Raw genomic sequence first — 13,401 nt, forward strand, 5'->3', positions numbered from 1 at the left:
TTTAGGGTTACCTGCCCCCCCATCCTCTCCCTACTGAACCCACAGATTTGACTCCAGCCCCAGAGGTGACACCTCTCCAACCTTCATCAGCTGGCTTCCACCCCAAGAACCCTCCTTCCCCAGGACCCCACTTGCTCTATTTCTGTGCTCAACCATCCCCTCTATGACCCTTTCTGGACCTGCAGCCAGGGGTGCCCATGTGTGTCCCCACTATGCGGGGAACGCTTCGTGGGCTCATCCCTCACCTCACACCCTAGCTGTGCTGTGAGCTAGTAGTTAGCAGGGAAAGTGCTTGAATTAATGCAGAGAACTGCACTGAGAAGTGGTGGGTGAGGTGGATGGACGGACAGACAAGGACGGTCCTGGGACTCAGACCCTGGGGGCACCGGGCAGGATGTGGAGGTTGTAGACTGTTGAAGGGTACAAGTGTCATGTGTGTACTAGGGACACTAGAGGTGTAAACTTTGGGACTCCATCAGGGTGTGCGGATGGGGATGGCTCCCTGTGTGTACAGGATACTGACAGACCCTGGATCCTTCCTTCTATGACCCTCACCCTTAGTCCTTCTTATTCGGAGGGGAGGGGTAGCAGGGTCAGAGCTAGGGGTGAGGTGTCCAGCAGGTGCTGGGCATGCTGATTCCATTGGGGTGGTGACACACACCCAGCTGGGCACCCAGCCTCCCCCGCCCTGGGGCAGGAATGAGGGACAGCTGCCACGTTATCAGGGACACATTTCCTGGGAGCCCAAGGCCTGACTCACGGAGGCCCAGGAAGGAGGGGCCCTACCTCTGGGCTTCCCTCCCTCTAGCCCCCCAGCCCGCTCTCAGGATGCCACAAGGCCGTGTGTCTTTGTTTACACCTTTATTGTTCACTCCTGCGGTCCCCAGGGATTCCCGGGCACAAAACTACCCAGACGCTGAGGCCCAGTGAGCGGAAGCTGCTGCCGTCTAGGTGGGTGGGGAGCTCTGGACTTCTGGCAAAGGGGTTGAAAGCCGGTCAAGTCACATTCCAACCCCACTGGGAGGGAAGTGGAGGGCTGAAGGGGGTGGGGAAGGTGAAGGGGTGGTGGTCCAGGGACCCAGACCCCTCAGCCCTGGATCAAGGGGGTCAGCAGCAGCAGGAACAGAGCAGCAGGAGACGAGCCTGAGGCTCCAGCCATGTCCAGGGGACAGAGGTGGCTGCCTTCAGGGGGCCAGTAGGGGGAGCCACTGGGGGTCAGGAAATGGGCCTCTCCCACCGTCTGGGAGATCCAGGCCTCTTCAGGGCCAATGGAGGCGAACAGCTCCAGGCTCCCTCGGACAGCCATGCCCACGAGGACCCAGGCGCCTTCCTCACTCTGGCACAGGAGTGGAGGTGCTGAGGTCACCTGCAGAGTACAAGCCAAGGCCCAAAGGGTCTCTTATCCTTCTCCTTGGTCCCCTGCAGCTCCACCGAGGGTCCAGTCACAGAGTTCTGCTTGTCCCCCTCCCCAGGCACCCAGCCCCCTGGTCGCTCTCCAAGGTCCAAGCCGGAAGTGCTGCTCTTCCCATCTCAGGCCCAGCACCCGAGAATTTTCACCCTGTTCTTTCTCCGGGGCTCAGCTGCCCGGCTCGACCTCTCCCCTCCCTGGACCAGATGCCCAGGCCCCTGTACCTCACACCTGTCTTCCTGCCCCTCTGCATACATGACACAAAGAGTCCCAGGGGGCAGGATGCCCTGATAGAGGCAGTGACAGAGTCGTGGTGTCAAGACGGAGACAGCAGCTGCCACAGGGACTAGAGAGGAGAAAGAGGGTTGTCCCTGGTATTCTGGGCTCCAGCCACCCCACCCCGAAGACCCAGGCTCTCACCTCGGTCCTGGGGGTCCTTCCAGCCTAACACCCAGCAGCTGCCCCCCAGGGGGACACCCCCTGGGTGAAGGCAGATGGACAAGGCTGAAGGGGAGGGCTCCACCCGGGAGCTCAGCTCCAGGAGGGCCAGGGGGGGCCGAAGTCCCAGGTGCCGGGGCAGACGGATGCTGATGACCAACCGGGATACCTGGTGGCCCCGTGGGAGGGGACTGGCCCCTGTCCGGCCCAGGTACACTTCAATATAAGGCACTGTTGTAGAGCCTGGCCTGTGGGAACAAGGCCCAGTGTTATCCCCCTCCCCACCCTCCATCCTCATCCACCTGCTGGTAACAATGTTTCCAGCCTAGGGGAAAGGGTAGAACAAGTCTCTGGAGTCATTCCACTAACTCCTTCATTATTGCTGCTTCCAAATCTTTTCTGTCTCAAAACACTTCACAGGAGTTTCCCTGTGATCTAAGAACCCTAAAGGGAGACTTTCCCACTATGCTGAAAGACTCCTTTGGCCCATATCCCAATTTCCCACCCTTGCTCAGATGGGTGAGACCCACCTGAGGACACAGTGAGTGGCTGCCAGGACCCAGCCTGGGGCCACGAGGATCCCAGTGCAGACTCGCTCACCAGCCACATGCACCTCGGCCAGCCAGGGCCACAGGAGCCCCGCTGGAGCGGGCTCCGGCCGCAGGCCACAGGCTAGGGAGAGGAGAGGACCGCCTCAGTTGGGGTCTCACAGCTGACCCCTGAAGTCCCAATCAGGGATCTAAGCACCCCCCAAAACTAAACCCCAAGGGCCTCCTGCTCACCACCATGTTCTGATTGGGGAGGACAAGTCTGTGTCTCAGTCTCCTCCCCCTCAGGGCCCCAGTCCCAAGTCAGCTGGTCCTCTAGGTAGGCTCCCCGAGTCACGTGGCTGATCCACGGGCCGTGGGTCTGAAGAGGGTAGAAGGTTCTGGGACGCAGGCAGCCACCGGAGAAGTCTCGGATTCCAGCCAGGAACCAGGTCCCTTCCTCCCGGCACACAAGGCTCCAACTGGAGTCGTTCTGCAACAAGAGTGTGTGTGTGGCCAACCTCTGCGTTTCCGTGTGTTTGTGTGTGTAAGTTAGTTGATGAGAGTATATCAAAAGTCCTGCGGCTTTCCTTGACTCCACATTCCCCCGTTTTCAGACATAAGTCTGGCTTCTCCAACTAACAACCTGTATCAGAAGTCAACCCTCACCTTAGGATTCCCTATAAACCCAAGGGTAGCGAGAAAGCCGCACAAAGCCCAGAGCTCGTCTCGGGCCCCTCCCCAAAGTTCCCCAGGGCCAGGCTCCACCCCCAGCGCTTTCAGACTCCGCCTTAAACCCGGCTACGCCTCGGGAGCGCTCAGCCTCCGTTTGGGGTCTCGCAGGCCCCGCCCCCGCCGCTAACCCAGCAGCGGCCCGCCTCCTCCTCCTCCTGGTAGGCGGGGCAGAGCGCGTGCGGCGGGTCTCCCGGCGGCGGCACTGTCGCCCCCTGGCGGCCGTGCAAACAGTGACACCACCAGCCGCCCAACAGCTCCGCCTCCAGCAGCGCGTTCGGGCCGGGCGCCGGTTCTGGGAGGGAAAAGGAGGGCAGTCCGCGCACGGCGCCGGAGAGCCTCGCGCCGGCCCGCCCAGTCCCACGCTGGGGTCCCTGCTCACCGCCGCGGCCCCAGCGAGCCAGGCGGCAGCGGCTCCCGGGCAGGAAGTAGTGTTCTGGGTGAGGTAGGCACACTGGCCGCGGGGCCACGCTCAGGTTCACGGGCGCGCGCAGCTGCAGCAGCGCCAGGTCCGAGGCGTCGTCCCAGGACGCGTTCTTGTGCCGCACGAGGCGCGCCACCTGCTCTGCGCGCGGCCGCGAGGGCAGCCACACGCGCCAGCTGTCCAGGTCGCGGGGCGGGCGGTCCGAGCTGCTGGGGCTGCGGGGTGGGGAGACTAGGGACGTGGGCTGGATTCCGCACGCTGGGCTTGTAAACAACAACTCACCTCTGACTTTAGGCTCCATTCTCCCAGGCTAGGACTTTGTCTCCCGGGCCTGAGAATTGCACCCTCAGACTGCCTCCTCCTGTATCAAACTTAGACTACCCCTCTGCTCATCCCCGATGGACAGGACCCCGCTTTGCGAGTTGGATCTTACGCCTCCTAAAACCCCCTCGCCCGCACTCCAGGCTGGGGTGCCCCGCCCCCAGAGCTGGGATCAGGTAGATAGAGTCTCATGCCGATGGGTTGGGGGAGGCAAGAACCTGTCCGAGACATGGGTTTTCACTCACTCCAGAAAGCAGCTGGCAGGTGCCAAGACCCAGCTTTCAGACACCAGCGCCCCATGGCAGGGTCTGGATCCGGGCACTATCACCTGAGCCTCCCAAGGCCAGGCCCCTGGCCTCGGGGCTTTCCCACACTCTGAGGAGTGAGAGGCCTGGGTCAGCAGACCTCTGGAACCCCAGAACTTCCCACCCCAACTCAAATGTCCCATGTTTAGCAGACATCCAAGGGTCCTAGCCCCTCACCTGGCAGGGCAATGGTGCAGTTCTCATCCACGGGCTTCCAGGGGCCGGATTGGGGCCCCCGGGACTGGCTGGGAAAGGCAGGCCCAGGCTGTGAGCCCGTCACCTGCTCCCGGATCCATGCCTCGTAGGGAGCCACAGCAGTGAAGACTCCGGGGCGGTTCCTTCGTGCACAGCCAAAGCCAAAGCTGGTGATTCCCGCCAGGAACCATCTGCCGTGTTCCTCACAGACCAGGGGCCCCCCAGAGTCTCCCTGATGATAGATGACTCAGTGTCAAGGGACCACCCCAGGGACCCATCAGCTTATACGGGGCCACCTTCCAAAGGGTCTACTCTTGGCCCAACAGTATAGCCACCCTCTCCTAGAACCCTGCCTGGGCTGGGTCAGCTTCTGTATTCTCTCCACCTCTAACCAGAAGGAAGCCTTGTAAAGCAGAAAGGCTGAGGAACAGCCGAGTCAAGAGCACCAAGTGAATGCACTGAAGGCCAGGCCAGAGAGGCCCGAAGCTCTCACTCAGAGCGAAATGATTAAAAAAAAAAGAAAGATTTTTATTGATTTTAGAGAGAGGAGAGAGAGAAGTGGGGGGAGCGGGAACCAGCAACTGGTAGTAGTTGCTTCTCGTATGTGCCTTGGCTCAGCAAGCCTGGGGTTTTAAACCGGCAACCTCAGCATTCCAGGTCGGCATTTTACCGAGTGTGTCACCACAGGTCAGGCACAATGAACAGTTCAAGTAAATTCTCAATTGTTGTTCTGTTTTGACTTTTTTTCTTTGGGAGAGAGAGGGTGAGAAGCATCAACTTGTAGTTGCTTTCACTTTAATTGTACATTGAGTTGTTCGTGTGTGCCTTGACCAGGGCTGTGCCAATGTCCCCTTGCTCAAGCCAGCAACCTTGGTCTTTTCATGCCAGTGACCTTTGGGCTCAAGCTGTTGAGCTTTTGGGATTGTGTGGACGATCGATCCCCTGCTCAAGCCAGTGACCCCATGCTGATGGCCTGTGGTCAGAGCTAGTGACCTCAGTAAGTGCATCCAATTGTTAGGGTAAATCAGAGATGCCAGCATTTAGGAGGCTGTTAGAAATAGGAAATCTAAAAGCAGCTAGAAGAGACAGGAGGAAGAACTACAGTGAACAGACACTAAAACAGTAGTCCTGGGCTGTTTCATACTTAGAGGCATTGCTCCTAAGACATCCCTGTAGTTCAGGTCAGGCATCTCTGTGACCTGAACAGGGTTACAGAGAAGGCTCAGAATCACCTAGAACTGTACTGTCCAATATGGTAGACACTAAATAAAGTTAAAGCCTTGGCCAGGTAGCTGTGTTGGTTAGAGCATCGTCCTGAAGTACCAAGGTTGCAGGTTCGATCCCCAGTAAGGGCACCAATGAATGCACAAATAAGTGAAAAAACAAAATCTCTCTCTCCCCTTTCATCTTTCTAAAGTTAAGTTTAAAAAAATGAATCAACTGGCCCTGGCCGGTTGGCTCAGTGGTAGAGCGTCGGCCTGGCGTGCGGAAGTCCCGGGTTCGATTCCCGGCCAGGGCACACAGGAGAAGTGCCCATCTGCTTCTCCACCCTTCCCCCTCTCCTTCCTCTCTGTCTCTCTCTTCCCCTCCAGCAGCCAAGGCTCCACTGGAGCAAAGTTGGCCCGGGCTTTAAGGATGGCTCCATGGCCTCTGCCTCACGTGCTAGAATGGCTCTGGTTGCAGAGGAGCAACAGCCCAGGTGGATCCCGGTCGGGTGCTTCTAACTTTGGGAAAATATTTTAAAAAATAAAAAAGGAAAGAATCAACCAATGAGCCATAGCCAAGTAGCTCAGTTGGTTAGAGCGTCATCTGGATGTGCCAAGGTTGCTGGTTCGATCGCTGGTCAGGGCACATACAAGAAGCAACCACTGAAGGCATAAATAAGTGGAACAACAAATTGATGTTTCTCTCCCTTTCTCTCTAAAATCAATCAAAATTTTCAAAAAAATAAAAATTAAAATTTAATTTCTCAGTTACACTAACCACATTTCAAATGTTCAGTGGACAGTATGCTTAGTCACTACTATCTTGGACAGTGCAGCTATAGAACGTTTCCATCACCATAGGAAGTGACGTTGCACAGCGCTGGGCTAGAGGAATTGGAACTGTTTGCATCTTGTCCGAGAGGGCAGGGATTGTCTGCAGGTCCTGGAACTTCGTAATTGGGAGAGACCCTGAAGACCGTCTGGCTTGAAAGCCCGTCACTACCATGCATGCTGAGGACCCTAAGAAATGTGTGTCGTTTGAGGAAGGTTTCTGGGGAAAATGGCTAAAATAGACTATATTTTGGCCTTCGACAGGTTATCTGGAAAATTCTCTTCTGTGAAGGATCAATTCATTTTTAAAGATAACTATGGAGTTCCTACTATTTTTTACTGATTGATTTTAGAGAGAGGAGAGAGAGAGATGGAGGATCAGAGGAGCGAGAAGCATCATCTCAGTAGTTGCTTCTTGTATGTGCCTTGACCAGGCAAAGCCAGGGTTCCAAGCCAGTGACCTCAGCGTTCCAGGTTGAGGCTTTATCCACTGTGCCACCACAGGCCAGGCTATGAGTATCTACTAATAGGTGCTGTGCTTTGTCCTTCTACATCCTGATCTCAGGAAAGGCCCATCGAACACCCAGTAAGAGCCAGAGAGTAGGATTATAATTATACTAGCTAATACTTATTTAGCTCTTATTAAGGATGACATGCTGTTCTAAGGGCTCATACCTATACAAATTCATTTAACCATCATAACCACCCTATGAGGTAGGTAACGGTATCATTTCCATCTTGATGGAAATAAGGAGGTTAAATGACTTGGCCAAAGTCATACAGCTAATAAGTGGTGGTTCCAGGCTTCAAATGGGGCAGACTCACTCCAGAGTCTGGCACATAACACTGCATTATGCTGCCATAAATAACAGCGCCCACTGTTGAGCTCCAAGTTCTTTCCATTTATAATCTTCACATCAATCCCATCCATTGGCAACCTTGTACTCTTTCTGTAGGAAAGGCTCAGAGATATGAAAGATGGTATTTGTCTGTTTCCCACACCTCCTCCTATTGGTTATAGTCCTGCCTGGCCTTGTCAAGCAGGAGCAGGGCCCGCCCCTCACCTGGCAGGTGTCCCTGCGGCCCTCCGGGTAGCCAGCACACAGCATCCCCGGCAACAGCTGAAAAGTGAGGTTAAAGGGGCCAGGCCGGCTGTAGAGACACTGACAGGCAGCTTCTCCCAGCAGCTTTAGCTCCACTTCTTGCAGCACCCAGGGGGGAGGCAGGGGGTCTGCAGGCAGAACCAGAGAGCAAATGCTGGGAGACAGGAGTCCGGCCTTTGTCCTCTTCAGCTCCCTCCTGGACAGCTCTCTCTAGGTGCCCCAGCTTCAAGCCAACACATCCAAAACCAATCGCCTGCTCCTACTCCTCTCTGTCCTTCTTCCTACATCCTCCCCTCAAGAATGGCCCCATCAAGCACCCGGTGAGGGCTGTTGTGGATGGTTTTGTAGCAGAAAGGTACCCAGACAGTATAGGATGTATGTGGGCACTGGAATCACTAGGCTGCGAGCCCCGACGTGGGCTCTGTGGGTCCTGAGAGGGTACTGATCACAACAAAGATGCTGTGCTGTACCCAGGTGCCAAGCATGGAATCTGGGTGTCATCCTGGACTCTGGCCTCAACTTCTCCTCCCCAATCTGTTCCCGGGTCGAGAAAACCTCTCATTTGGGACCTCTTGGCGTTTTCACTGCAACTGTCCTCGTTCAGGAGGCACAACTGTGGGCCTGGATATTGGCTTGGCCTCCTCACGGATCTGTCCCCCAACACGTCCTTCACTTGTTGCTGCCAGGGAAACAATTTGAAAGCTCTGCTCTGATCTTACCAAGGACCGTCCAGTGGATCCCACTATCTACACCTGAGGCCTCAGTCCTTTCCTGATGTGAGCCTGCTTTCAATGGGGACCAAGTCTCAGGATTCAGAAAGAGTGGGTCAGGCGTGGACAGAGCTCCTTCCTTCCCTCCCCAGCATCCAGAGAGGTCAGATGCTGGCTGAGGCTGTACTTGAGGGTCAACCAGGGAAGTGTAGGGCTTGTCCTGGGGGTCCCTGGAGCTGGTCGGGCCCCCTGGCCCCCAGCCTGACTGGAAGGCCTTCACGGTGCAGCCCCAGCAGCTTGTGCAGCCCCTGTTGCCTCCGCCCCCTCCACTGCAGCCGGGCAGCCTGGCCCTTCTCCATCTACTGTGCCTCACGGGGATCTCCAAGACGGCTCCACCTTCCTGGAATGCCAGCTTATGTCCTGACTTAGCAAAACCTCTTCCCAAATCTCCTGCTCTGGGTGCCGTCAGGATGGCACGGCCCCATCCACTACAGGCTTCCTAGGTGCTCATCGACCCTTCCTCGTCACCTCCTGCCCTGATGGAGTCCCTGAGAGCAAAGGCTGTGCCATCTCCTCCTCAGGGATTCTCGCTAAAGCCCCTGGCATCGCGCAGGTCTGATCGCAGGTGTGGAATTACTGCGTGGGCCTTGCTAACCCGGAAAAATAAAATTGGGTGATGGGGGTGAAAAAGTTGTCTATTTCTCCTTATACTTTCTGACATAAGTGTTTGCTTATTCAACCAAATAAGTATTATTGTCTACCTACTGGAATGTAAACTCTGAGAGGACAGGAATTTCTCTTTGTTATGTTCACTGGTTTATCTTTAATGTCTAACACCGTGTCTGGCACAAGGAGGTGCTCAAAATATATCTGTTGAATAAATAAAAGGTGGCCTGACTGAATGAGGGTGATAAGGGTGAGTAGGGAGAAGACAGGAGGTGGGGGAGCAGAGAGACGAGTGTGGGGGGAGGTAAGATGGAAGGAAGCAGGACAGGAGGGAGGGAGGGCAGAAACAGACGTTGGTGGAATGCCTGCTGTACACCGGGTGCTGAGTTTAGTGCTGAATCGCCCAGGGTAAGCAGATCTAAAACGCATTAATTACTGCTATGAAGCTTATGTGGATGTTCTCATTTAATCCATCCAACAGCCCTAAGAAGTGGAGACTACTTCCAATTTTCAGAGGAAGAAATGAACTGGGTGTCGTGCTTTGTCTGAAATAGCAGAGCTAACGTGGAGACTCTAGTCTGATCCTAAATCCAGGAAAGACAAAACCGGAAGGAGAAGTGAGGAGGGGATGAGGGGTATGATTCGGTGGTCTTAGTTTGCGAGCCCTTGGGGAGGAGGACGGATGGAGATGTTGGCAAGGTGCTTCCTTACCGGTGGCCTAGCAACCCCGGCCCCGCCCCGCGAGCCCCACCTCCCGAGGCCCCGCCCCTGACCCGCCCACCGGGGGATCCCCAATCTTCAGGGCGCGCCCTCGAGGTCCCGCCCAGAGTACCTTTCGTAGGCCCTCCCGTCGGATGACCCACCCCGCCTCACTCACCCGCCTCCTGCACGTCCCCCCAGCCGGTGGCCCAGCAGGACGTGCCGTGAGCGAAGTGGTGCGAGGCGCGCGGCAGGCACACGGGCCGCACGTTGGGGCCCAGACGGGCGGGCGCGGCCAGGCGCAGGAGGGCCAGGTCGGCTCCCAGTTCCACGCTGCTGTAGTTGTCGGGCACCAGGATGGCCGCCACGTCGCGGACGTGCGCGGAGTCCAGGGGCCCGTCCTGGGAGTGCACGCCCAGCAGTACCGACCACTCGGCCGCGGGCTCCAAGGTCCCGTTGCTGCACCAAGGCCCAGGCGGGAGGGGTTAGGTTGACCCCACGGAGGGGGCAGATCCTTGTAGGGGTTGGGGGGTTCAGAACCTGGGAGAAGGTGGGTCCAGCAGGAACCCAGAAGGGGCGGAGTCGGTTCCACTTCTAGGACTAGGGCGATTAGAACTGAGATAGACTGGAGGTAGGTGGTTGACTGGGGATATGGGAACCATGGAATTACGACTTGGATATTGACCAGCCATTACCACACTCTGAACCGGGATGCCCCTCTGAACACCTAGCTGAGTACGCGGGGTCGGGCTGCGAGCGGGCTTGGCTTTTGTTGGAGAGGAGCAGGACATGCGTGAATACTCACTCTACGAAACAGTGAGCGGCGGAGAGGACCCAGGAGGGGGCGATGAGGGAGCCCCCGCAGATATGGCCCCCGCTCTGGTGCAGGCTCACCTGCCACGGCCAGCTGCCCAGCTGTGCATCTGAGCCCCCCACGATTCTGGTAGAGGATTCAGGTCGACCACAGTCTGCAGTGAGATTTCGTGGGGGGTAAGATCCGGTCCCTGTCCCCCACCCCACTTCACTTTGCCCCCCGGAACAGAGAACAAAACGGACCCAGGCACTTTTGCGCTTCTGGTCATTTTCACCTCCTTCATCGCCTGGCCAACCTTAACCTCCTGGTAGATCTGAGACGAACCCACACCCCCGCCCACTCCCGGCTCCCTTCTTACCCAGATCTTCAGGTGCGTCTTGAGTAGGACTGAGAGCTGGGAGTCGGAGAGTGAAGAGAGGAAGATACTGATGACACCAGCCCCTGGCAGGCCCAGCTCTCATCTTCCTCCTCCTCCCTCCACCCTGTCTTCCTTGCTGATTTCCCGGGTTTTCAGCACTGCCCTCCCCAGCACCCATGCTGTCCCTCCTAGCTCTTCATGCCTTTGCACCTGACTTTCCCAGTGCAGGTGCCTTACCTGAGTTCTGGAAGGCTCCAGGGATGGGGCTGATGGCTGGAAAGAGGGAGGCAGAAGAGGCTGGAGATCTACACTTACAACCCGCTCTCCCTGACCCCTTCCCCGGGCTTTTCACAGCTACGCCCTCCCACCCACACACTGCAGCCAGGCCTCCTTTCTCGCTCTCGTCCAGGATTGGGGGACTGCTCTCCCTCCTGACACTTCCTTCCCTCCTTCTTCTGCTGGCCCCCTCCCCTTATTCTCCCGCTGCAGAGCTCAGGAGTCCTGCTTTCCTGCCCCTCAGACCCTAGAACCCAGTCTGCTGGCCCCCTCCCCTTATTCTCCCCCTGCAGAGCTCAGGAGTCCTGCTTTCCTGCCCCTCAGACCCTAGGACCCAGTCTGCTGGCCCCTCCCCTTATTCTCCCCCTGCAGAGCTCAGGAGTCCTGCTTTCCTGCCCCTCAGACCCTAGGACCCAGTCTGCTGGCCCCCTCCCCTTATTCTCCCGCTGCAGAGCTCAGGAGTCCTGCTTTCCTGCCCCTCAGACCCTAGGACCCAGTCTGCTGGCCCCCTCCCCTTATTCTCCCCCTGCAGAGCTCAGGAGTCCTGCTTTCCTGCCCCTCAGACGCTAGGACCCAGGCTCCTTGCAGCCAGCCTCTGTCTCCTGAGGTTACCAAGGATCACAAGTGGGAGAAGCAGGTGCTGGAACATGGCACGTTTGAGGCAGCTGGAGGCACAGAGATGGGTGAAGGTCTCCTCCCTGCCGCAGCTCTGTCACTGTCTGGGCAGCCGGTGGTGACTTCTGATGGTCCCAGGAACTGCCCCACCCTCCCTGGCCAGAGCCCATCTCTGGGAATCTGAGAGGATCTGGGGTTGGAAGGGAGAAGTAGGGAGCCTGATGGCCCAACCCAGGGCCCTCTCATCTCTGGAGGCCCAGGGTGGGGGTGGGAGGCAGATGTCCTAGTTCCGGGACACCTGTTGGGTGGGGGAGGGAGGAGTGGAGAATCCTGTGGGCAAAGAGAGAAGAGGACAGCCAGGGGCTGGGAGGCCAATGTTGGTGAGGCAGGGCTACAGGTGAGCAATGGCCCTTGGGACGGGGAGGTGGCCCCTCATTGGCATGACTCATCTGAGACCTCACCTCTATTTGGGGTGCGGTTACCCCAGTGGCTTGGGCTTTTCTTCTCACACAGCTCTAGTTACTGAAGTTGCAGGCCAGGCCTGGGAAGGGAGCCCTAGGGAATACAATCCCATCCCAACAAAAGGATCACAGATTCCGGCAGGTTAGGCAGGGTACAAGACTCTGGGAGGGAGCTGGGCAAGCCGGCAAGGGCAGAAAAATGACTCCACCCTTTTCTGCCTTAGAATGAATACCCTCAGGGGTTCTGTCACTTACTCTGTGTGGCCTTGGGAAAGTCACGCAACCCCTCACTGTATATCAATCCAAGCCCACTTAAGAAACATATGGCATCTCAAAGAGCAATTGAGTAAGTTCCATGAAGGAACTAGATTGCTCACAAAACTTAAGGGATATTTTATCACTTCATATTCACTTTGAAATATTCCCTCATTTTTGTGAGCAGTCTGTTTACAAAGGGGGGCAGGGTTAAGGAAAACCAGCAAGGGACGGCGATGCTCCCGGGCTATCAGTGATGGAGAGCCCTGCTTGAAGAGCCAAAGAGAGGGAGAAGTTTCTGGAACCAAGAGAGAGAGAGAGCTGCAGATGGAGGTGCGGGCCAGCCAACAGGAGTGCCTTCAGTGGAACGCAGCCTCGATCAACCTGTGGCTCAGCAGGCGAGGAGCCAGGAAGTAAAACCCCCTCGGCGCTCCCCTCCTCCCCTCTCATCACCTGCCAGCTCCCTCCATGTCTAAGACCTAGACCTACCAGAAGCAAGGGAGCCACTAATGTGGCTCATAAAAGTCACTCCCTGGGGGAACAGATTGGGATGGAGAATGACGATGGAGGGTGAGGAATAGGGTGAAGAAATAAAATGGAGTCATTCCGGTCAGGCTGCTGAACTGTTCACTTCAAGTGGGCTGAACCACAAGGGAAAGTAATTTTGGTTTTGACTGACTCTGGAAACTGACGCCCTTGAACTTTGCAGTCCTGCATCAATACCTGGACGCACATCAGTGCCTTGTGTGTTAATCCCTGGACATCCATGAAGCCTTCAGTCCGAATGGCTTCGAGAAGAAAATATTCCTTTGCCTAGACCCCTGGTCAGCAAACTGCGGCTCGTGAGCCTAATTTAAGTCTAAAAAAATTGGCTCTCAAAAGAAATTTCAATCGTTGTCCTGTTGGTATTTCGCTCTGTTGACTAATGAGTTTGCCGACCACTGCCACTCAGCCAATCGAAAGGACCTAAATAAATCTTTGTCATTTACTTCTAGCAAGGCCTCCTGACTCTTTTTTTAGTGTGTTTGACAAGGAGCAAACAAAAAATATGCACACAC

The 13,401-nt window shown here is 56.4% G+C and overlaps 1 protein-coding gene across 2 annotated transcripts; it reads right to left on the minus strand.

Moving 5' to 3' along the window:
• Positions 1-853: 853 nt before the first annotated feature.
• Positions 854-11,723, minus strand: PRSS36 (serine protease 36). 2 transcript variants are annotated; one of them, XM_066383345.1, is made up of 15 exons: positions 11,625-11,723; positions 10,974-11,009; positions 10,737-10,772; positions 10,370-10,532; positions 9,743-10,023; positions 7,451-7,617; positions 4,333-4,582; positions 4,096-4,225; positions 3,488-3,744; positions 3,237-3,400; positions 2,629-2,866; positions 2,377-2,518; positions 1,829-2,094; positions 1,633-1,754; positions 854-1,366 (listed from the first exon to the last, which is right to left on the minus strand). In XM_066383345.1, the coding sequence occupies exons 1-15, from the start codon at positions 11,659-11,661 to the stop codon at positions 1,088-1,090; spliced, it is 2,568 nt and encodes an 855-aa protein (XP_066239442.1). In that variant the 5' UTR covers positions 11,662-11,723; the 3' UTR covers positions 854-1,087. The 2 variants fall into 2 exon arrangements, with proteins under 2 accessions (XP_066239442.1, XP_066239443.1); XM_066383346.1 differs by lacking the exon at positions 1,633-1,754 and having other exon boundaries at positions 1,182-1,366.
• Positions 11,724-13,401: the final 1,678 nt, after the last annotated feature.

The sequence above is a fragment of the Saccopteryx leptura genome, chromosome 4 (genome assembly GCF_036850995.1).
Source record: "Saccopteryx leptura isolate mSacLep1 chromosome 4, mSacLep1_pri_phased_curated, whole genome shotgun sequence".
Lineage (NCBI taxonomy): Eukaryota > Metazoa > Chordata > Mammalia > Chiroptera > Emballonuridae > Saccopteryx > Saccopteryx leptura.